The sequence below is a fragment of the Cydia amplana genome, chromosome 10 (assembly GCF_948474715.1).
Source record: "Cydia amplana chromosome 10, ilCydAmpl1.1, whole genome shotgun sequence".
Lineage (NCBI taxonomy): Eukaryota > Metazoa > Arthropoda > Insecta > Lepidoptera > Tortricidae > Cydia > Cydia amplana.
In genome coordinates, this window is record NC_086078.1 from 7,852,154 (window position 1) to 7,878,233 (window position 26,080).

General features: G+C 37.5%; 3 protein-coding genes across 3 annotated transcripts in view; all 3 read right to left on the bottom strand.

Annotated features, from left to right (window-relative positions):
- Window positions 1–13,963, bottom strand: part of LOC134651677 (Kv channel-interacting protein 4) — a 159,317-nt gene extending 145,354 nt beyond the window's left edge. The window contains exons 1-2 of the mRNA XM_063506776.1: window positions 13,905–13,963; window positions 12,860–13,047 (exon numbers count right to left, since the gene is read on the bottom strand). Of these exons, the coding sequence (XP_063362846.1) occupies window positions 12,860–13,047; window positions 13,905–13,963 (247 nt within the window). The remainder of the gene's footprint in view (window positions 1–12,859; window positions 13,048–13,904) is intronic.
- The window catches only part of LOC134651365 (gustatory and odorant receptor 22), a 158,165-nt gene that overhangs the window by 8,052 nt on the left and 124,033 nt on the right, over window positions 1–26,080 (bottom strand). The gene's annotated exons all lie outside the window — the stretch shown is intronic.
- On the bottom strand, window positions 17,040–19,945 carry LOC134651678 (uncharacterized). The gene is made up of 3 exons (XM_063506777.1): window positions 19,797–19,945; window positions 18,530–18,649; window positions 17,040–18,072 (listed from the first exon to the last, which is right to left on the bottom strand). Exons 1-3 carry the CDS (start codon window positions 19,943–19,945, stop codon window positions 17,040–17,042), a joined length of 1,302 nt encoding a protein of 433 aa, XP_063362847.1.

A 26,080-nucleotide genomic window follows, 5' to 3' on the forward strand; every position in this document is an offset into this window, starting at 1 on the left:
ATCCTTGGTACAATGCCTCAAGGGCCTATTTTAGATTTAAGCTAGTTTTTAATTTCTTTTAGTAATACACTGTATTCGCTTTTAATATTATTATAAAATGCCAATGGTCGTTATCATCGACACTGATTGAACAATACATGTAACGTGATGCAATCAGTCAATGATTTAATCAATTTCGGTTAATACTGCAATTACAAGTTAATTATACCATTGAAACACCCATATTCAGTTACCGAATTAAGTAAAGCCGCATTCACCAAACACATATTGAATACCAATACCAAACTGGCCCTGGTTTGTTTTGTTCCAGAAAAGGACTTTACGAGTTCTTTTTTTTTTCTATAACTCAAAGTATTTTATTCATCTATAAGTAACTTTAGTGAAATTATAATAGCGGTCGTTTTTTTATTCGTCTTAGTGCGTTGTTTGGTAGTGTCAAAATCGAACACTAATAAAATGCGATAATAATTAATCACAAAATCCAAATGGACGTTAGTCACCGCATTTTGCAATTATCTTCTTAATTCAAGCCAAACCACACGGATGACCAATTTTACCGTGACCATTTATCATTCAGCGGCCTAAGCGGTCTAATCCGCTATTGACAAATTTGTTATTCGCCGCTCTCACCGGCTGAACGCGTCCGCAACGCAATGACGTAGATCTGACCCATGATCGGATAATGTATTCGTTTGATTTGGAATATTTAGATATGCCGATGATGATTATTAATTAAATTGAAATTGAATTTTTTACTAACATTTATTAAAAAAAAATAAGACATTAACCAAAAAATTATAATATAATATTATCTGACAATAAAGAGATTTGTATTTGTACCTAGGTATTACTCCTTTTTAGGGTTCCGTAGCCAAATGGCAAAAAACGGAACCCTTATAGATTCGTCATGTCTGTCTGTCTGTCCGTCTGTCTGTCCGTCCGTATGTCACAGCCACTTTTCTCCGAAACTATAAGAACTATACTGTTGAAACTTGGTAAGTAGATGTATTCTGTAAACCGCATTAAGATTTTCACACAAAAATAGAAATAAAACAATAAATTTTTGGGGTTCCCCATACTTTGAACTGAAACTCAAAAAAAATTTTTTTTCATCAAACCCATACGTGTGGGGTATCTATGGATAGGTCTTCAAAAATGATATTGAGGTTTCTAATACCTTTTTTTTCTAAACTGAATAGTTTGCGCGAGAGACACTTCCAAAGTGGTAAAATGTGTCCCCCCCCCCCCCCTGTAACTTCTAAAATAAGATAATGATAAAACTAAAAAAAAATATATGATGTACATTACCATGTAAACTTCCACCGAAAATTGGTTTGAACGAGATCTAGTAAGTAGTTTTTTTTTATACGTCATAAATCGCCTAAATACGGAACCCTTCATGGGCGAGTCCGACTCGCACTTGGCCGCTTTTTTTATTTTACAACGATCGAGGTGTAACATCACAATATCGCAGAGTGATTACTTCGTTGCGTAACTCGAAAATAGTGACCAATACTGCTACAAACTTCCTGTAGAAGACAATACCTAAATTATATTTAGTTAGTTATTAGGGTTCCGTAGCCAAATGGCAAAAAACGGAACCCTTATAGATTCGTCATGTCTGTCTGTCTGTCCGTCTGTCCGTCTGTCCGTCTGTCCGTCTGTCTGTCCGTCCGTATGTCACAGCCACTTTTCTCCGAAACTATAAGAACTATACTGTTGAAACTTGGTAAGTAGGTGTATTCTGTGAACCGCATTAAGATTTTCACACAAAAATAGAAAAAAAACAATAAATTTTTGGGGTTCCCCATACTTCGAACTGAAACTCAAAATTTTTTTTTCATCAAACCCATACGTGTGGGGTATCTATGGATAGGTCTTCAAAAATGATATTGAGGTTTCTAATATCATTTTTTTCTAAACTGAATAGTTTCCGCGAGAGACACTTCCAAAGTGGTAAAATGTGTCCCCCCCCCCCCCGTAACTTCTAAAATAACAGAATGATAAAACTAAAAAAAATATATGATGTACATTACCATGTAAACTTCCACCGAAAATTGGTTTGAACGAGATCTAGTAAGTAGTTTTTTTTTTTATACGTCATAAATCGCCTAAATACGGAACCCTTCATGGGCGAGTCCGACTCGCACTTGGCCGCTTTTTTTATATGATATAAAACCTAAAATGCGTTTAAAAAAGGCTTTTTTGCATAGGAAAAATGTGCTTGAATGAAAATGTTAAATTGTTTAGTTTAAAATTAAATAAGAACTTAGATATGTAAGTTGGCTCCTTCGTCTTTTATCTTGCCAACAATAGTCAAAGTAAAAGTTAGTGAAACTATCACCGCAATAATCTTGAGAGCGTCCTGGCCTATCTTTTACGAGTTCGGTGCGGGTCAAACGTGACACGGGTCAAACTTAGCTAATGCTTTTTATTGACTAGACTTGACTAAGGGCAATTTAGACGGTGCGAGAACTCGCATGCGAGTTTCATTACATTGCGTCATTTGATCGGTCTGCTGAATTGATGTAACCTCAATGGTCCGCAATGTAACTAAAATCGTCACAAGTCAGGCTTCTATTTAATAATTATAAAACTTAACTGGAAACATTGATCTGTACGGCTACCACCAGTTTTGACGTTGACATATTCGCTCACGACTGCGTAAATTACTTCCTATACAACTCGCTTGCACTAATATGCAAGTACGAGCGAGATGCATAGAAAGTAAGTTACTTAGACGTAAGCGAATATGTCATGTCAATGTTAATACTGGTGGTAGTGGTATAGGATTCAGAAATTACTTTAGTTTAAGTAATTTTATTAATTGCTTTTTTGTTCCGAAAAAATGCGATTTCAATTGGTTCCAGTTTGTTACGAAAACTGCCCTAGGTACACAATTAGGCACATGAATTAAGAATTAGGTAAGTACTTGAGGGTTTTTGGTTTGCTACTTATCTTATTGTTTTCAGGGGCCCTTGGCCACTTCGACCCATAGGGATATTTTGTGCAATTACCCCCTAGAGAAGATCGCTGCTTTGCTACTTAATAGTAATTAGGTAGTTGTAAGTACCTAAATTAATGAATGAATCTATAAATAATTGATTGACGAATATTGATTGACAACTATTCATTGTGGCAAACTGCGACGGCATAGGTTCTTGCGTGGGAAATTCCGCAAATTAATTTCGCAAAGAGTAAAGTTTGCAGGCGAAGTTGCGTCGCTGGCGGGCCGGAGTTGTCCGAAATTGTTTATCAAATTGATCCGAAAATAATCATTTCGGATAGTTTCAGCGCCACAGTAATTTAATACTACTAAAACTTTCCAGACGACCTACAAGGAACGACCACGCTTATCCTTCACGTAAAAAAAGCTTTTTGTTCTATTAAAATCATGATTAATATTACCACGAACCCCCAAAAATAACAGCAGAAAAAGGTTGGAGCATAATATTGAACATTTTACTTTGAGCCATGAAGCGTGGATAATGTAATTTATTCTCGCGTAAAAATTTAATCTTATGCGAAGGTCAGAACCGGAATAACCTACGGATAAAAATATTTTCAAACTTACTAAATACAGTTTTAACGGAGCTAGTCGTGTTTTTCCAGACACAGGCGAGGAGAGTAACGAGCCGGCTCCAGAGAGGGGTGCTCTCGGGATCGTCGTCGGCGGTGTCTGTAAACCGCACTCGCTTCTTCCTCCTCCTCTCAGAACTCTTACTTCTAAAACTCGACTTTCTTTTCACCTCGTTTTCAACAGAAACAGTTGTTTTTCTCACAATCACATTCATCGCCGCGCACAATTTTTAAGCCACATTTCAGACACACATTATGAGCACGTAAGCCACTTCTTCGCCATTTATTGCCATGTTAAATCAAAGTTCTGTCACACTACTAGATGTAAATGTGTTTGTAGCAATAATAAAACGTATTTTCGTTGCACTACACACTTTAAACGCGTCTAAACGTCTAGACGACACTTTGGCTTTGTTTCAATTATAGAATTTTGATTAGTCACAACATGTGTTACGACCAAAGCCTTTTTGGAAGTCGTTGTTGCAAAAAAAAGTACAAAAAATAAACCAGGCATGATGCACAATAGGTATGAACTGAATTAAAGTACATTTTTATCGAACGAGGTAACGATATGTACTTGGTTACATGCCAATATTTTATTAGAACGCTAGTTTCGGACAATCAATGCTAAACGTAAGAATCATTGCGAGTCATATAACTAAATGTCAACGATCAACTCAATAGATAGGTAACAGATTTGACATCCAAAAAATTTAAAAAAGTACCACAGTGATATTTTTATGTACAATTTCTCTGAATTATTGGAAGTAAAGCCTAAAAATAACATCGGCTTGGTATTACTAATATAAATGTAAAGCTGGATTAGCATGTATCTAAACCGCTGAAGCGCTGGTGGCCTAGCGGTAAGAGCATGCGACTTGCAATCCGGAGGTCGCGGGTTCAAACCCCGGCTCGTACCAATGAGTTTTTCGGAACTTATGTACGAAATATCATTTGATATTTACCAGTCGCTTTTCGGTGAAGGAAAACATCGTGAGGAAACCGGACTAATCCCAATAAGGCCTAGTTTACCCTCTGGGTTGGAAGGTCAGATGGCAGTCGCTTTCGTAAAAACTAGTGCCTACGCCAATTCCTGGGATTCGTTGCCAAGCGGACCCCAGGCTCCCATGATCCGTGGCCAAAATGCCGGGACAACGCGAGGAAGAAGAAGAAGCATGTATCTAAACCAAAAAAAACTAGGTGTGTAACTAAATGAATTGAAAGGTATTCTACCTAAGATTGTAAAGAAAATATTATACTTTCCATGCTCAACACATAACATCATAGAAAAAATCGGGGTATCACAGGAATCAGCTCAAAAATAATACGCATATAAGGCTATAATTAGGAAGATCATTTGGCAACGTGCATACAACGTGATATGAGATATTACATGCCATGGCTGCCGAATGCACACACAATTTTCAATCAGTGGCATCAACCCAAATGACAACAAAGTGCGACCCGAAATCTTTCAAATTACATTGCTGGCCAGTGACCAAGTATTCAAACAATTATAAGTATGAAACCAGTAATGAACACGGCATTATCTTGTTTTTCATTGGAGTTTATAGTAGCGGGATTAACGTAGCTCTCGTGTTTATTGTCAACTAGCAGCCATTTTGTTTGTAAAGGATTTGCATTATATACCAATTTCGATGAAAATCCGATGGCGTGGTATTAATTTCAGTCTCTCTTTGACGGCTGGTGAAGCGTGGGTATTCGAAACGCAATAAATGGCAAGCAAAAAAAAAACAATTTATTAATTTTACCGAACCCGTTGAATGTGTATATTTTTGGACGTATTTATTTTAGTATTTTTGCGGTACCTACCTACTTGTGTTACTAAAATATTATTTTATGTGTACTATTGAAAGAAGATAAATATATGTACAGTACGAGTATATTATTAGAAAATAACGGATTACTATGCACCCAGAAAGGTGGGCCAAAATGGTTACTGAGTGGGACCCACGGAACACAATAGACGGTGCAGGCCGGAGTTCAGGCAGACCGAAAAGGAGATGGCGGGACGACTTGGACGCATTCTACCCCAAATGGTGGGAAAATGCCGATGACAGGGTCGAGTGGAAAAAACGAGGGGAGGCCTTTGCCCAGCAGTGGGACACCAAAATAGGCTAGAGAAAAAAAAAAAAAAAAACGGATTACTTGAAAAGTATGCTGCAAAAGTTCTCAGAAAAAATATGAATTACTTAGTTGAATGTGAAATAAATTGTTCGCAGATAAGAATTTAAGATGAAAATACGAAATCAAATGATTTAATCGCGAACGTCTAACTGGAGAACATGGATTAAATTAAGTCTAAAACTAATAAAAAATGTACACACTTTTAAGTTTATGTTTTTATTAGTAAGTATAAATAATATTTTCCTCATTTTTCTGCACATACGTACCTACATTAGTTATTTACGATACAAGTGCGGAAAAGAGGAAATTCGAAGCGAGTGGCGATAAATTAAAACCCGACTGAAGGGAGTGTTTTAAATCGACACGAGTTGCGAATTACCTATTCGCACGTGTATCGTACAACGTTTTACAGTACATATGGCACTTCAAACTTTCGACATACGTACGGAAAGTGCTCTTTCTTTCCGCACTAGTTCCTTCTAAGTTCTAAATTAATTATCAATACAATGCGAAAAAGTCTGTTCAGTCCAAGGTATTAAATATTGACACGGACAACTTGCCTAAAATTATGTACACACTTTGTTCAATGTACTCCTCAATTAAGCTCTTCTCATGAAGAATGAAGGAACTCCAGGATAGTACTAATATTTTTTATTTACTTAACAACTATAGCTGGTCAAGCAAATCTTGTTAGTAAAAAAAGGCGCGAAATTCAAATTTTCTATGAGACAATATCCCTTCGCGCCTACATTTTTCAAATTTGCCGCCTTTTTCTACTGACATGATCTGCTTGACCAGCTATAGATGTAACATGTAAAATTTGGTATACGGGAAATAAGGTCGTGGATGCATATTTTTGGCACTGTCCTTGTTGATAAATAATAATTTGACTGCACGTACTAATAACGAAGTAAAATTGCTAAAAAAGACAATAAATACAAGAAAATTACTAGCAAAGAAGTATATACGGTTGTTGTTGTACGGAGACGAAGTGTTGTATACAAAATATTCTTGTAACTAGCAAATTGGGCGATCGTTTAAAGTGTCATACATTTTTGCCATAAATTTGCACGTTAAATGATGAAGAATGCTGTCGCGGTGTCGTTGCCATTATCATTAATAGGCGGCACTTAGCCGTCGCAACTAGCAATTTATCATTGACCACAACTTTGCCAAACTTTTCAGGAGCGTAATGAAGTTGGTAAATTAAGTTGGCGAGTTTGCGACGAATAATAATATAGATCGGTATCCGGACAAAATACCTGGAACTTAAGTATTAATATTGCTATTAAAGGATGAATATACATCTTTCGTTTACTTAACGACTTTATAAAAATGTATATCAAATATCAAATCATTTTTTATGTAATATGATAAATTGTGGCACAATTTATGAATAATGTAAAATTTGTGTGAATGCGTATTTTTTTCATAACCGTTAATATTCAGAATAAGATGCTTGACGGAGTAGGCACCTATTATTGTCGACAAACATTTCCCGGCCGAACTGCTCAAGTTATGTAAGTACATTTTCCTCGGAAAGTTCGTCAATATCATAAATGTAGAATTTTATCAATCTACAGGTATGTTCAACTCAACAATAACAAAACTTTCTGCTATCTCGGTCGCAAGCACTGCGTACGGCAGACCAACTAACTCTGTTATGTTATGTTTGTTTACATGTAATACTCGTATATCATGATAAATTGGTGTAAAAGTAATAATAATAATAATAATAATATTCTTTATTGTGCACAATGAAAACATGATTAAATACAGCAACAGCAGCATGATTAAGTACTGAGAAGTTGCAAAATTACTTTGTAACTGGTATTTTGAAGCCCTCAAATTTGGTCACATATTGTTTCTACGACTTGTCATATGTTGAAATTACCTTTGTAAACGAGGTAAGTATATTTTGGCGAATATACTTTTGTAAGCTAAAACAAAATACTTGCAATTCAGAAATATGATTACTTTTCTTGGTTAACAAAGTACTGTAAGAAAATTAAAAAAATAAGTTATAAAAACGATTTTATACAAAATATACGTCACTCCTTTTACAACTACTAAACAGCTCTCGCCATAAACTAAAGTTCTGCAAGCCTGAAATAGTTGCGGTCATAATTTAACTATGGCATAATAAAACGTTATAATCATAACATTCATAACAGCAGGTTATGAGCGTATTTTGCGAGATTGAGCCGACATAACTGCTATTTTCACCTCGAAGTAGGGTCACCAAAAGTAAACGACTACTAGGATATGACCGGACTGAACTGCATATTAAGCTAATCTCGGCATACATTTTCTCTTTGAACGACTTGGTACTAGTGTTATGATTAACGCTCATTTCGAGGCTTAAAGACTCGAACCCTTAAGACTTTCGAGGCTTAATGCCTCAAAGGCGGCAAAGACGATTTCTTACGCGTAAAATATATAAATACAATTCTCTAATATAGACGAGTCTTCAAGCCTAAAAATAAGCGTTATTCACAACACTGCTACTGGTACTCTACTTTTTTTTTTTTTTTTAATTTATTTAGTATTAAAAGGGGAAGTTACATAATCATTGTTACTTATCTGCCAAACTGCATAGCAGTTTGTTGGCAGAAAACTTATTCTACCCTCCACCATCGTAAAGTAAGTTATTTCTTACTTAAATTATAGTTGTTCGTGTGCGATTTCTTACAAACGGTTATACGTAACAGACATACCTTAGTTCCATTAGTAATTATTAATATATTATATTCTATTATATTCTATTGTCATGTGAAAAAGTAGGTAGGTATCATCTCAACCAGACATCGGGAAACAACAAACATACGGAGTGAAGCCAAATACCATGTGTAAGATAATAAAGTCATTAGCAAATATATATACCACAATTTAATATCCTCATCCTATCTAAAGTAGACAATTTTATATTGACCCTTAATTACACATAGCTCAGTAAACAAGCGATCTAATGATCCTGTAATTCTATTGTACGTAAGGACTTACTCGTATAGCGTACGAGATAGCAACCATAATTTATTATGTATAAACATGCAGCTGTCTCTGTAGCGTTCCGTGCCTTATTCTTACTGTCACAATGCGCGGTTGCGCGACACTGTTTTGTCGAAAGTACGAGTAAAACGTAGCAGCTGGCATATGACAGACGCGGTTGTCGACGTGATGTACGATAGAGTAAAGTCACCTTGACAATGTTCGATAGACAGTGCCGGACGTTTTATCCTGTTATTACCGCGTCCATCATACGTGCACTGGAGTAGAAAGGTTGGTAAAAAAACTTACATTACAGGAACCATTACAGAAGATCACAGCAACAATAAAACTAACTAAAATACTCTAAAAGTACAGTAAAATCTAAGTTATCGATGCGATACTAATATAAACCTTCTCTAATCTGTTTAAATTCCCGTGAATGTTGTATTTGTGTGAGGTTCCCGTATACTTTGTGTGATGGTACTGATGATAAAAATGCGAAACCTTCTAAACTACCTACAGGTATTCCTTTCACGTAAGTTGGCCACCCTATTTTCGTACCGCTTTACGGTTACGAGGGCCTAATGGAACAATGATGGTCAAGCTCGGGCTATATACCGAGTTATTTTAATAACTTATAACTGCTTAAACGAGGTTTATTTTATGAAGAAACGTTTGGTTTTGTCTAAAATAACCACCTATTGATTATAGGCCCACTAAACCGAAACTATGTTTATGTTTATAAGGCAACTATCCTATAAATATATATTTTTTTAATTTATTTAGAACACAAACAGTCACATAAAACAAATGGATTTTTAGTACAATGTAGTGTACTTAACATACTTAAGAAATTTATTGGTTATTCATAAGCAATATTGTGTTTCGGAAATGATATATATGTACAACTAATAAAGCTTTTATCCACACCTACTTCCTATTGAGCTTATAGTCTGCTGTTTCTTAAATTTATAAATTTAAATTATAAAATGTATAAATTATTTATTATGCAATCTTAAGTGAAAGTAAGAAAATCACTTGTGAATTGACCGTAGTGTGTTTGCAATAATTTTCTTTTGAATATACAGGTAAGTCACATTGAGCAACATTTCCTATCGGACTACTATGGGAATGAGACAATTTTTCATGATTTCGGGTTTCGGAGTTGCCCAGTATGACCTATAAGGGTAACATTCCATTTCTGACCGCAGCTGCACTACTGGTACTGAACGCGTCGGTGTTACTGTCAATTTCCATAGTAAAATGAACAGTAGAGCAGCTGTCGTTGGAAATGGACTGTCACCTTAAATTATATACAAAAATATTGCAGGTTATCAATAAAACACCCCGAATTATGGTGAACGTCTTTATATGGATTTACCTTTCTAGCAAGCTTCCGTTGCCTATGACGGTTTATGTATACATTATAATAAAGCCCGGTAATAGCCATGGAGTTCCTAGTATTAGGGTGAAATCACATCTGTCAGCATCGAGCCGCATTTTATATATGAGAAATCGCTCGTTAGTATGAAGATGCGTACGCATCGGAAATAGGGTTGCCAGATGGTCGGGATTTGGCGGGATTCTCCCGATTTTTGGCATGTGTTCCCGATTCCCGACAAAGTGAAAATTGTCCCGAAAAAAAGCTTCACGTTATAAAACAATAATTTCAAGTTCCTAACTGTCGTCGAGCGAGCGAGCGACCCGCGTCGAGATTGGGCAGAGCAGCTGACGTAGTGCCAATAATGTAAAATATCGAATATCGTTGTTACAATACAATTACTTTAATTTGAATGTTTCTTTTTTCCCGACTTAAGACCCAAAATCCCGAAAAATTTATATTTTTTCCCGATACTAGCGCCTTTTGATCTGGCAACCCTAATCGGAAAGCTGAAAGCATGCGTACGCATCTTCATACTAACGAGCAATTTCTCATATATAAAATGCGGCTCGATGCTGACAGATGTGATTCCACCCTTAGCGTCATATTATACAGAAGCGGGTTGCTAACGAAGGGTACCTGCCTCATTTTCTCTATAAACACTTGGGTACTGCCTCCGCGTTACTGGCTTATATAGGACGTTAGATACGCTAGTTATGCGGGTTAACTACAAACGTTAAATTACTAGTAGGAAACAACAATTACAAGGATATGGGGTCTGGCATTTCGTAGATTTTTTTTTATTATAACCTAAAAATTTAACAGCATACGAGACGATCACAATAGGATATTCTCCTACTAAGTGGGTAGTCAAATCAGTTTCTTTTTTAGAACTGTCAACACGATTTGCTAATATGGAATGTACTTATTAATTTCAAGTAAATTATAACACCACAGTAAATAATAGTATCACGTTGCGTTACACCAAAATATGTTTACCTGCCCTATGGAACTTCACACATTTATGACGAAACTCAAACGATTTCCGTACTATATCGTGCCCCGTGCCCGCCATGTGACTAGGTGGCAATATCGGTAGATAACCATCAATATTGCCTCCTGGCATCTTTCAAGACGCCTACGTCTTTGGAAATTGAAATTCAAGAACACTCAATATAAATACAATTTCGAGTTCATCACGCCTATTTTCATTACTATTGAGTTCAGCTTTTAAGCGTTTAATTAATTTTCAGGCAGGTTAGGTAATACTTGTTGTATAACCTACCTGAAAATTATCCGCTTAGCGACATTCAGTTACCACTGACTAATAATTATTCCAGTTGTTAGTTCTTCACTTCAAAGAACCTCTGTGTGCTCAATCTAAAACATTCAGCCCCCGGGCCCGTCTACTCATTTCCAAGATCAAATAGCTCCGGTTTCTTATGGCAGTGTTTGCGAATCAAACAAACATTCAAATAGGAAGGCGATGTAATTGAAAGTTAATATTGCTTTGTTACTTGCGGTAAACTCGGGAGTAGGTTAGTTGCGTAGGCGGATAATTGGTTGACCGAGTTGAGTGCTGAAATTTCTACTATTTAGAAAATTTATGATCGTTTTTGGGCTCAGGCGTGTGTCACAGGCCTTGGATAGTTTATGTTCAAATTGAAACCAGCTCGTACAGTCCCCTGTAATAATAAATAGCTTGCACAACGAAGCTCGCCCATGGACAGTAAATATGGACATCAGCAACACCAGAGGGCATTTAAGATGGGATTTTTATTTATTTAAAAACAAAAAGTGTCCAAGTCCTGTGGCACTCGCCTGAGGCCAAAAGCTTATTAAAGTTCCTTAACAGTAGAAATGCACGGTGTAAATGTATAACTGAAGCCAACTGTAATAAAACTTTCATTGCGCTTATTTATTTGAAATGAGAAGTATCACACATCTTTTTACACTGGGATTAATGCTCTACCATTATTACATTCAATAAAATGGTTGCGATTGAAATACGAATGAAAAATAGATCAGTCAGCCCTAAATCCACTAGCCTCGGGCTTATGTGGTGCGCCTACAGTTATACGCGTAGCGCGTAGCGGAAAGCGGACCGCCGCTCGCTACGTACAAACAGCAACACTCTTAATTGTCCATCGGTGGACCTTGTAATATGCCTTTTGTAATAAGGTTTACGAACTGTCAGTTAACAATGTGGGCGATGGTATGTGGATTTCGGTAATTATAACTTAATTATGTAGACAGCGCCAAAAGTATGGCATTCTCTGATACTGTAACAAAAAGAGATATATCTCTCTCAACATGATAATGCCCAAAAAATTATACCGTACCATCACCACTATTGAGAGTGAATTAAGTTTAAAGATGATCTAATGGGACAGTGACGAGCACTCGGACGTTTACCTCAAATTTTCATTAACGTACTTTTGTGTTTTAAAGAAATATCTTTTCACTTAGGGACAAAACATTGAACCTTATTGTTTTAGTTAGACCATTAATATTTACATGGATAAATGGATTTTATGGCTCCTCTACACGATGGGCCAGCGCCGGCCACTCCAAGGGACGCAGCCATGCGGTAGAATGAGATAGCAATATCACTTGCTCCCTCTAACGCATAAATGCGTCCCTTGGAGTGGCCGGCGCTGGCCTATCGTGTAGAGGAGTCATTAAGGTAATGTATGAGATTAGTTTCTGTTGATGTTTGATGATAGGTACAATTTACACTAAACAAACAAGCAAGCGATTTACCTAGAGCGAACTTGACGCCAGTCCAAGCGGTCCGGACGTAGTGGAAGAGCCGGCGGTAGAGCGGGCGGTGGCGGCGGCGGCGAGGCGCCTCCGCGTCGGGCACGGGCGAGGGCGCGGGCGAGGGCGCGGGCTCCGCCTCCCCCGCCCCGCGTCCCTCCACCGACGACGCCGTGGCGTTGCGCACCCAGCTTTACTCGACCGCTCGCTCGTTCAATGAAACCGCACCCTTAGAAACGGTAGGTGTTAGTTTGGGTGTTACGTGTGGCCGCCTTTGATCGGTGTTCGGTGTTGTATTTGATTGGGCTAAATAACAGGGTAGTGTGGTAGTTTGATAAATTTGGTCTTGATACCATAAAGATTTCCCTAATTAAAACTAGTTTCCCGTATTGCATCAGTGAAAACGCGTTTTCACTTGCAAAACTAGTTTCCCGTAATGGATCGTTGAAAACTAGTTTTAACTAGGATTTTTCAGTCAAAACTAGTTTTCGCAAACTTGTAGGTATTGACAAATTGTAGAAAAAATTATTTCAGTGAAAACTAGTTTCTAGAAGACGACGCACGTACATTAAAAAAATATGTTAAATGTCAAAATTATGCTGAAGTTTTTTGTATAAATTTTAAATGTCTATTTTTAGCCGAATAGTCGGCTGTTGTGTGTAGGCAATGTTGTGGAACAAGCTACAAATAGCTCTGACGATCAACACCTTTTGATGATCAAAAATCGGAACAACGTTATAGTGGATAACTTATTATTGCTAAGAACTCATAAGACGGCAACTATAAATATAATATGTATATGCAAAATATGCAAAGAAAAGTAAGTACCTGCGCAATTAGGTAAGATATGCCTTGGTACTCTATTTTGTTAGGATTATCAGTAGGCCTAGCACAGGAGGGTATATACTACCCGTGTTTTTTTAGTTGTATTAATTATAGACGGTCGAGTAGTCTATCTCGCGGGCGAGATACTGTCGCGCCACTCCTGTGCTAGCCCGGCAGGAAATACATATATGTTCATGGGCGTAAAATGAGCATTGCATAGTACTTATAACTCTTATAAGTATATTGCATTTGTACACTATGCTTTACGATGAAGTAGTACATGTAGGAAATTATATTTTACCTATCAACGAGCGTTTCAACTTATCGAGGCTCGACTTATTGTTTCCAGTAGTATATGAAATGCTCACACTATGCACTGCATACTGCATGCAGATGCAGATATATGCAGTTTAAATAAAAAAAAAGCAAGGGTCAATCAAATGCGGCCATATCCGTACACGTATATAATACTCTATTGTCAACTATACATCGATAAGCAGAGACTGCTTTTAGTTCCAGCAATAAAAATCATCTGGTGTTTTCTGTCAACAGTTTTAAAATACGTTCATGTTCGGATGTCCCCGCAGATGTATTTGACCGCATTTACTTTTCTTTTGTATCGATACTCACCACAAACACGACACACTCACTCCCGCGCATGATTCACGCATCACAAGTTAAAACACTATATTAATATTCACTCAGTTAGTCCAAGGGCCGCACTTGGAAACAGAAACTTTGTCGAATCAAATATTAACCTGGAAGCCTTTGACGAATTTTGAATTATTTATGACATTTCTAAACTAACGGCTTCTATTAAGTATTAAAACGGATCGATAAAGGTCCTGTTTCTTGTTAGTAGGTACACTGTTTTCTTGGTTAGTCGCGGGCGTGCTGTCGTCGCGATCTGTGAACAAAGAGACGACACTCTGTTAGTGCTGTTAGTGGCAGGCGGGGTTAGTTTCTTGTTAAGAACACTAAGCTTATGCTTAACACAACCGGTTACAAGAAAATACTACTTAATTAAGGCTCTCTGTCCTGAAATGGCGTTTTTAAACTATAGTTTTATTATTTACTCTGCAAACATGAATCTTAGTAAATTTATTAGAGTTGTTTGGAAAGCAAAAAATAATTCTTTATATTTTATTCTATGGTAATTTAACATAAAAGGTTAGTTATTGCCGATGGGTATTAAATCTTCTAGTAGCTTGTTCACCACAAAAACATTGTTTTATTTGTTTTATTTTGTAGGTTTCAAAGGGCGACCTATCAGAGGCTTTCATTAGCATTTTTTACCTTTAAGGTTTGTGGAGTATTACAGGTTTTGAGGCAAGGCAAATAATTTTGATCTCAGGTTATAATCATGTATTGCGGATTCAGGTGTAAAAACTTTAATGGCATATTTAATACTGTCGAGTTAGGTACCTAAAATTAGGTCGTCTAAACTAAACAATTGTTCAATGTTATCGTGGCTTTTGCATAATTGAATTTAATAGTTTATTCTTATGTAAAATATCAATATACTTAATACTCGCGATTATTGGGTTATCGCTGGTACGGCCCTTTGGGCGGGGTGTGATTTATCTGTAACGTCATCACGGAAAAGGTTCTCGAGCGCCATTATGCGTGACAGTGACAGTTACGTATTTCGATACTTTACGCTATGCAGATTTAGGAACCATTGAAAGGTCTTAAAAACGTTCCATACCTTACGTTTTAGCTGAGGACCAATGCAATTTATTCCTGTCAAAACAGCATTGCATTTATGTAATTTATTACAAATACACTCAATGTATCAAAATAGTGTTACAAACTTATTGCGTCTACATTGTACGAGTAGTATTTCTTATATTTTTCCCTTCTTAATAGCGATTTTAACTATACGAGTATTGCGTTGTTTTCATAGCTACACGAGTCACATAACTGCGAGATATCTATCAAGGCTTTGATTAATTTTATTTTTGGGTAGCAAGAAATTTAACAACTTGTAAGAAGTACCTAGTTAAAAGTTGTATACAGGTTGCTAAATCTCTCATATAAAATTTTGCAGAAATAATATTTCAATTATTTTGGGAAATTGTATCAGTACCTACCCGCTTGGTTTTTACGTAGGTACCTATGCCTCAAGTATGTACGATGGTGCTGAAAAAATACTCCAAATGCTACCTACTTTATGTAATCGATAAATTATGCAAAATGGAATTATACTTTAACAAATATTATTTTATATAAAAATGTTATGTTATCAAACCCAATTGAAATATTGCTGCTTACAAACGCGAAGACGAGCTTGGCGCAATATTGCAATATAGGTAACGCTTGAACATTGTCGTGTTATAATATAATTATAACAGCATTAAACTCAAAGTCCCTTTAAATTAAAATAGTCATGTTTATTTCTGAAATTTCTACAACGTGAAACGTGTTTGTAAATTCAACGGCAGTGTCCTTCATCTGGAGCATTATCTATGAAAAGGGACCTTATTGTCGATGGCGCTTACGGCGCACAGCGTCGCGCGGCATTGTATTTATATCGGAGCATCGTTAATAATGGCATAACCGCCATCGACAATAAGGTCCCTTTTCATAGATAACGTCACATATTAAGGGTTTAACTCGCAAGGCCGAAGTTTCCAGTTTAATCGTATTCAAAGGGCGAAGTGAAAACTTCTCAATGTAATCTTAGGGGAGTTTAATTTGTAGTTTGGTCTTGAATTAGATTCGCCATTTGCCTGCTGTTTGGTTATTTCGCTAGCTACCTATTATTAGAGTAACAAATCTAGTTATTATTTACAGTAAAAACACTGGTTTCTTGCTTATTTAATTTAATGCGAACGCGAGAATAATAAATTATAAACTGAAACAGATGTCATAATATTTATATACAGCAAGTAAATCCAATACGAGCGATAAATTAAACCTGACATAGAATTTATCAGAGAATAATTAAGGAGATTTTTTTTAATAACACTTAATTATGACTCGTGATCGGTAACAATGGTTTAATTTCATGGTAGCGTGGTCGACATAAAGTAAAGGAATGTAACAATTTTGAAGAAGACATTTAATTAAGGTTCATATGAAGCTTATTAATCTTAATTAATAATATATTATAAGCTGAATTTTACTGTTCAGATTCCTTTAACTCAACAATGCTGCCATTAAATTAAACCATTGTTACCGATCACTAATTAATAAATTATGATCACGTTACTAATTTTTTTTTTTTTTTTTTTTTTTTTTTTTTTTTTTTTTTTTTTTTTTTTTTTTTAGTGAGAATGTAAACTCCGTATTTAATTAATACATGAAGGTACAAATGAAACAATATTTACATAAAACCTAAAAATAACAACTAAAACTAAATATAAAATATCTCTCCAAAGCTGCCCGCTTCTGGAATGGAACCTAGAATGCTGGCGGCGTTGCCCCTTTGAACCGCCAGACTTAAACTTTGAGCCAAGAAGGAGCCCGCCCTGTGGTCGCCCGAGACACCTATTAGTCTGACCGACACTTCCTTTATTAACTGTTTGGTGTCGGTCGACCATGGGCCCAGTGTTTCAATGGCGAGCGCCGCAAAATCGTATCGGTCCGTTAGGAACGCATATTTGCGGCGCTTTAGTGTCTGGGCCTGGTCCGCGGCAGTCCCGGGCTTCCGAGCCGATCCCTCAACGTGGGACGGTGCTAGCGTATCGACGCAGGTAGCGTCCCACGCTAAAGGGCGGCCAAGGCTCCAGGGCACAAGAGTGCAGCCGTCAGGTCTCTTGCCGTCTGTGGCAGAGAGGCCTGACGGCTCCAGAGTTGCGGGTAGAGAGGCGGTGCAAAGGGCGCGGCGGATGAGGTCGTTTAATGTGGCGTGTCTATATAGTCGGCCTGCGCTCATTTGGCAATGTAAGCCGTGCCGTCCTAGAGCATCAACAGGTTGAGCGCATCGACTACAGGCGTGGGGCTCACATATTTTTAGGCCCAGGCGGAGGCAGACAGCGATGCGAAGGGCTGAAGGATCTAGAGTGGAGCCAAGGTTTCGCGATGGAAGCGCGTGCAGCCAATGTCCTGACTCCTTTTCGGAAACGGCTAATAGCCTCGCCCGTTCGTGGTTGTTATGGCAGTTTTGTAGTAGGAGTTGGTGTTGCGTTTTTATATTTATGACGTCCCATGTTGCTTGGCTAGATTTTTCCTCTGGTACCTGTTCGACGGGATGGTCTGCACTCCAAGCCGATTCAGCGTCCGCCAGGCACGACACCGACACATTAGTGGTTGAAGGGGTACGTAATATACCACCAATGAGGGTGAGCGTGCTATAGGCAGACGACAAAAAGGCCGGGAGAGCTAAACTGCCCGTCAAACGGATACCAAGACCGCCGTATTTGATCGGGAGGGTAGCTTGGATCCAACTGGGGGATGTGAAAGTTACGTTCAGAATTTTACTAACGGTGTCCTTTAAAATTTGGTCAATGTTTGCAGTAATTATGGGGAATTTCCAAAGTGGGGCGCAGCGAAGGATGTACAAAAATTTGGGCGAGAAAAGGCATAGTCGTAAGATGTAGAGGGCCATGTGTGGGTTGATTTCATAAAAAAGGTTCGAACACTTAAAGAATTTTTCTATTTTTGAATTTATGCATAACGGGATGGATTCGTCTAAAATGGGGGCTCCTAAAAGTGTGAGGGTTTCGCGGGATAATATGGAAATATTTGGTGTGAGCTGGTTAATCTCGTCGATAATAGAGGATCGGGCATTGGGCGGAATGGCTTCTGAAATGAACATTTCACACTTGTTAAAATTGATCGAAAGACCGATTTCTGAGAAGCGGTCAATTAAAGTTTTAAGGTCAGCCAACACAGATGACTTACTGCCACCGATGGTGCCGTCGTCTAAATACCAGAAATTTAGGTCCGATGTGAGCTCTGTGATGACGGGGTGGATGGCTAGGCTGAAAATTGCGGGCCCTAGTGGGTCTCCTTGCTGGCATCCTACACAAGAAAGTATTTCATTATTTTTATACATGAGCTTTGAAGTGGTCCCATAACATTGCCAAAGGTAGCTATAAATTTCTGGTAAATCATTTTCAATTTGGGTCAATAAGATGCCTCGGTCTATGGAATTAAAGGCGTTTTTAACATCAACTTTCACAAGAATTTCGAAATTTTGGCTGTCTAAAAAAGAGCGAGTCGCATGTACTGCCGCTTCACATCCTCCTTTAAGTCCAAAGCCCAGCTGGGAAGGTTTAAATTTGCTTGTTAGACGGGAATGAAATTCACGGCAACAAATTTTTGATGTGAGGCGCCGAAATGTGTTTCCGACTGCAATTGGTCGTATTCCGCCATCTTTTTTCATGAGCGCAACAAGATTAGCCCCATATAGTACGGGGACGATGTCTTGGCAAACTTTACCAGTAAGCATAAGATTTGTGAGTGCGGTTAGCTCATCCAGTAAAGTCTCACCGGCATCTCCTGCAAGCGGGCTAGTTAAATCTTTTAGGTGTTGCGGAGAGATTCCGTCTAGTCCGCCTGCTGACCCAGTTGGAAAGGAGAGTATCGCATGTAAGATTGCAGTTTTCGATACTTGTAGCGGTTGGGAAGAGGTGACCGGTGGGTTAGGTTGCAATGAAGATGTTGAAACGGAGGGGTGTTTCTCTTGCAGATCATTGAGCAAGGCAGGAGAGCAAGTCGCCAAGGTATCGCTGGAAAAAAGTAATCTAGTTGCTCCTTTTAAGTTACCATCGGATAATTTATTTTCTACCGATTTGCATTTGTACTTTGGGTTGGTTGATAATAAGCGAGGAGTTTGGTCTGTCGGGTTGTTAACAGAATGAGGTATGGGAAAGGAGGGGTGAGTTACGTTACTTTTGATAATTGATGTTAAACTTCGGTTTGATTTGATGTGTGGAATATGTAAATTTTGATAGGCGAATGTTAAAAGACGTTCCCAAGAAGCATTGCTGTTATCTGCTACCACTCTGGCTATGCACTCCGCCAGACTTCGTGCTACAGAAGAACGAGCACCTTTAGGTATACGTTTAGTCAATTTTGTTTCGTTCTTAAGGGTGGCTAGTAATTGAGCTAGGGATATAATTGGGCTAGTAGCAGTAGAGTCAGTATTAGCATTGCTGTTGGTTGCCACGTTGTTAGTCGTTGCTGTGGGCAGTTGCGGGTCGATTCGGGGGCTATGAGCGCGAACGCAGTGAATATTGAGGCCGCGTTGGCCTTTGTACCGTTTATGGTCGCAGCAGATGGGACATTCCAGGAGCGGGATCTCAGGTGGGGCATTTTGATTAAACATTGAAAATTTACATAAAAATACAAAGAAGTATGGATACAAAGATAAACACTAAATAGCAAATGAAAGGGAATTATTTACAACACATTTAAAAGTCTTAATTCGTTGGACCGTTTCCCAAAAGCGCAGTAGATTCCTCCAAAGGATCAGCCGTGACCCTTCGAAACTGGTATACACTTGAAGCACAACGTTCAAGGCTGACGCACTCACAAGACTCAGTGCCACGGGGGTCGGTAGTAATAAGTAACACGATAGAAATATGTAAAATTAAACAAGAAATTAAGTATTGCGCTGTTGTTGTTGATGTTTTTACACTGACATACTTGTCATGTCAACCGGGTCGGCGACGCTCCTTTTGGTTTAGGCCTGCGGACTCCGGCCTTCGCGGATAAATACTTTCCGCTGCACAGTGACTATAACTTTGTTTACATATTGTATCGAGAGATTGGAATAGCAGATTGAAAATATTGAAATATTTTATTTTCCAGAAAATTTATTTTAGGAAGTACGTGTTATTCGGTTGCTAGGTATTATTGGATTAAGATTTATTTGTTTTCTCCAAACGGATGTTGAGAACTGAGCACAATACTAATTTTTGAAAATTTACCAAGCAGCAATTTGAATGTACTGCAAAGATTACGACACATAAAATGACATTTTTTACATACGAGCGTTGACAGTTATTTGTTGGTGTGGTGTAAGTAAGTGACTTGCCACAGTATACTTACAGCATGAAATTAGAATAATGATAAAAACTTAAAATCGTAAAGTTGTCATTTGCCTTAGTACACTTAGGAGGTACCTATCGATATTATTTTCATGGCCATCTAATTTTTTTCGTCCTGTTTTCTCCGATTCTCGGTGATGTAAGTTTTATGAGCGCTATAGTGCATGTGAACACGTCTCGACAGTCGTAAACCATCGAGCAACTCATAAACCGCTGAGAGCTGAGACCGCCGCGACGTACACACATATTCTTATTTGTACTCTTAAGAGGAAAGGGAACGGCCGCTTCTACTTAAAAACCTAGTCCCCATTTTCCTCTCTGGATATTGACATTATGGAAAATATTACATAATTTGATGTATATTAACCATAGCTGGATTTAGATTTCTGCCATAGTAGGTATTTATGTACGTTGTATTTATCTGGAGTAACTGACAATATTGTGGGCGGACAATATACAGGTATATAGGTATGTATAAAATAAAAATAAAACGTTGAACGAACATCCAAGTGGTTTCTCAACAAAACAAAAATACAGTTATGAAACCTTTTAAAACTAAATCCATACGCTTAATGAATCGCCGGAAAACTCTGGAAAGTAGTGTGTTACAGTTTTATTTCCAAGGGGACAATGTGCCCGTCAAGAGTGCCATACGCGCTTCAACAAACTTAGTACGTACAGCCTAATAGCTGGTGGGTGAACCTTATGCTGATGTCATAAAGCCGATTCGAAATGCATTGACAACATTGCAGTCTCGTAAATTAGACCATGCGTCACTGTCAGAGCGTAGCGAGAAGAAAAGGACATCGCAATACCCTGAAAAATGAACTGACAATGATCATATGGGAAATGTTTGATGACGGTAATCAACGGATAAAATTATTAAAATACAGAATGTTTAGTTGAAATAAGGCACTCAGGAAAACCAGAGACTAAAAAATAGCCACTCTTTTTTAACCGATTTTGTGGAAATTAAGAAAATGTACGCTAATGTAGCTTACCTATAACTTTGATTCGACTCTGGGCCGGATTCGGATTTTGTAATAGACATCTATTAGATATCTTTTAGACATCGCCAAGATACGATAACGATATATTTAAGATCTAATCTGTCAAATTTGACATTTTCGCGATTTTGGAGATACTCTTGAACGATTTCCACAAGATATTACTTAGAGATCTAATTCACATCTAATAGATATCTAACACGATCTATCGTAAAAGTGACATTGGTTGCCCGAATTGCGCTGCAAAAGAGAACTAGTTGAAATATAAACTATAACGTATCTAGAATGGATTTAGTACGTGTCGTCTCTTGTGAATATCTTGAAGTTCGAATACGGCAGTCTATGACGGAATTAGCCACATTGACCTTATAAATTTCCTTCATTTCTGTTCTAAGATCGTCCCTCTTCTCACCAGATGCATAGATAAATAAGATAAAAACCCATTTCAACTTTTAAGCCAGAAATAATAATTGTAATAATATTTAATCTTATAATAAGTATTAAGGTTTAAGAAATATTCAAACTTATCATTAATACCTTTTACTATACCTCCACTACAATTTATTAATCACTATGAGCACTATAAGCTTACTAGATGTGAATTGTGGAGTGATGGTATGACCTGATTGTAACTCACTGGTTCAGTATTAGTTTATCACATATGTTACACAAATATGTGCTGTTATGTTGTACAAAATAACATTATAATTATTGCGTTATGTTATAACTTTTACGTCTGTAAACCCTTTCGTAGCCCTTTACGAATAGAGCAATTTTCAGTGTGAAAAGTACTACGCATTTCCCTTCTCCAGGCAATTTCTCAAAGTAGGCTCGTAAAGTCATGGTTCGAAGCCCAAGATATGTATAGGGGAGCGGAGGGCTTGTTGTAACAGTTTTAGGAAAAAGGTAAAATTGTCTAAAATATGTTTAATTTTATGATTCTGAGTATGAGGGTTTGTAAAGTATTTATCTAAGCACTAATTCCGATTACAAAATAATTTTAAATGTTTACGCATCTTTTACAACAGACACTTTTGAAAAACTGGGAGTTGTTACAACTTACCCCGTAATTGGGGCTTGTTGTAACACTTTTAGGAAAAAGGCCTGTATTGTCTAAAATATGTATAATTTTATAATTCTGAGTATGAGGGTTAATAAAGTATTTATCTAAGCATTAATTCCGATTACTAAATAATTTTAAATGTTTTACACCAGACACTTTTTGAAAAACTGGGAGTTGTTACAACTTACCCCGTATTTTTTTTCCATACCTGGTCGAAACAGAGCTCGTATGCAGATCCACTCGCTTCGATGTCTAGCGGGGCTATGGCGGTGTTTACGTTATTCCTCGAGTTATATGAAAGTCATTCAGCAAAAAAAAAAACAATTTTTTTTAATTCCCCGTCGAAATTGAGCGTTACTACTTACCTCTGTTACATTAAGCCCCCGGCTCCCCTTTTGTAACCTCCCTGAGTAGCTAGTTGCCGGTGCAAATTCATCCAAATGAGATAAATTTAATTTAATTCGTCGTATGATAAAACGATTTATTGCCACGTTAATGTTAAAGGTTATACGATAATAGATGGCGGTTTAAAGGCAGCTGGAGCGATGCTGACGGGGTTGGGGTTTTAGTGTGTTTTATTTAATAATGAAATAAATTATTAACAATGTGAAATAATAGCTTAATAATGTCTACAAAATGGCTACTAATTAGAAAATTTTAATAGAACTCGTGTCCCTACTCCTTTTAATTAAAAAAAATATAGTATTTTGATTTGTGCTGTTTGAATGTTAAAACGCGACTATGTTATTCATTACAAGTAAAGTGGCAGAGATTTTGTGACACACGGGACCTTTACACGTAGACACCTGTATTTATTTTCAAAGATTCGTCAAATAACTTGTGTATTGTAAAGATAACCCATTTATTTTTGCGAAACTAAACTTTTAGCAATCACCGAGCATACAAACTACTAAAGTATACCAATCTAAGTTAGCCCCAGCGGCAGCAGTTCGAATAAAATGAGTTGCTTTAAAGTCGACTTCTAAAATTTTCTGCGCATTTCCAATTCTAAAGGATATCGTACAAGACAGTTCAAGAATCGAGAAGCAGACTTGGCCGTTCTCTATGGTAATCGAGGTGGTAGCGAGACAAACGAACACCGATTCCGGATTGGTAAATAAAGAACACGGGAAAACTAGCGCAGTACGTTGAGCGGCGAGATAACTTTGGATTTTGTTTTGCGCTTTCTGTATCACGAACAGCAGCGGGATCATGGTCACGGGATCATTTTTATCACCTGTCATGCCATGCGTCACTTTCGCACTTACATATTTGTTAGAAGGTGACAGGCATGGTGACAAATGATAAAGAGCCGACCATGTTATTAGCCCTACTGGAGTGGTTTTCGATTTTGGTTCTTTGACGAATTGATGAGTTAATTATTAGGCCAGTTTTAAGACCAGTTTATTGATTTATTTGAGAAGCAAAATGTACCTAGTTGGAGTACACCAGTTGGAGTCTGTAAGTAACTAACAAATGACACTGACATGCACCTATACCTAATAATCATCATCATCATTGGCCGTAAAGTATATTACAGACTATTGAAACAGTGTCAGGTAGGGCGACAACGTTTTTCGTGGCTATGTAAGCCAATACGGGAGCGGCAAACACGACCACAGGCCTGGCAGGTGTAATTTACCCGTGGCGAACAAGTGTCGGGCTGATGACATAATACGCCTAATAATATGACTTAGGTAATATGTATAGTCTGTACAGATAATTGCTAAAGAGCACATCCTGTGGCAGCAAGTAGCGATATTGTCAACAAATTGTGTAGATCCGTTCTTGAACATTATAAATAATGTGATAAATTAGGTATGTCAGAGAAGCATGTGTCACGAAAAATTGTTACAGACGTTCAGACGGAAACAGCAGAGACCGGGATCGCTTACAAAATATTACAAACAGTACCAAGCAAATCGTACTTGCTTCAAATTTGTCTCTGAAGTCCTAGCGCGATGTTCAGTTATATCAAACAACTCTCTGAGCAAAATTTTCTAAGACATTTAAAAATAATGTGAAATGCACTGCGAGTAGTGTCTAAGTCATAACATAACAATATCAAAATTTTAACAAATTATTAAATTTGATTAGGTACCGCTCTTAGTACCTGCTTTTATTTTTACCTGAGCTGTGTTTAAATGTGTGCAATGTCTTTTTTGTCATTAAATCCATGCACACAAAATACATGCATAACAAAATATTATAAAAATCATACTTATTGTAAGCATATATGTATGACATATGATACACAAAATTTCCGATTGTTAACACTCGGGTGATATATGCGGTAAGGCGAGGGTACGCACAGATAGGTAATGCTCAATTTATCTTGCCACAGCGGATGCCCAAGAAAAGTGGCTAGTCATAAATCTAAGGGAAGATAACACTGTTCAAGTATTTCTTGACCAAATAGTAAGATTTCAATGTGAACAGTAGTTAATTATTTTTTCAAGAGCCTGGAAAAATCAATTATATAAATGGAGTTACTGGTATGCCGTACGAAAAGTTGACTACTATACTTATTAAGTTTTAGATTCCATTCCGCTGTATGACATCCAAGAATCCACTGATCATCTATCACTTATTGGTCAGATCCCAGCTGAAAGCATTGCCATTGAGGTAAACCAGCTCTGACAATTTAATGGACGCGTATTTATTCAGAAACGGTTATTGATAGCAAACTGACATAAATCGACTGTCCTTGACTGTATAAACGAAACTGATATTTTATTGGTATTATGTATATTATTTAAATTTTCCTATACATATAAATAAATTAAATAAATATTAGGTATGGTATAGGACAAATTGACTAACGGCCTGATTGTAATTTTGATAAACGTTTTTGTTTGAAGAAACGTCACTTTTGATACTGATCACTGATCCGATCCATACCGTATCGAGATCTTATTTTGTTTACGTCACCCTAGGCCCGTAAGTGGGATTTTCTCCCCGCTACGCGAGGAGAAAATCTGACTTCCTGGCCAAGGCAAGACGTAATCTTTAGACAAACCACGGGCGGTAATTCGTAAAGCCCCAGATCGCATATTTACGGCTCTCACCTTCGGTTCGGGCCACAAACACCTGCGATCTGGAGCATTCACGAATTTACCTCCCTAGGTATGTAATGTACTTAGAGTCAGTCCATGAAAAGTCTGCAGCGGATTTGATAGCCCACGCAGTGCAGTGGACAGAGGGACAGATAGACAGCAAATGCTTATTAAGATTAATAATATCGGGAACAGACCTATTGAAAATGATGCTTAAATAGATCAATACACATATAACACAACCTACCGTTCGTAACAAACCTAAAATCTGG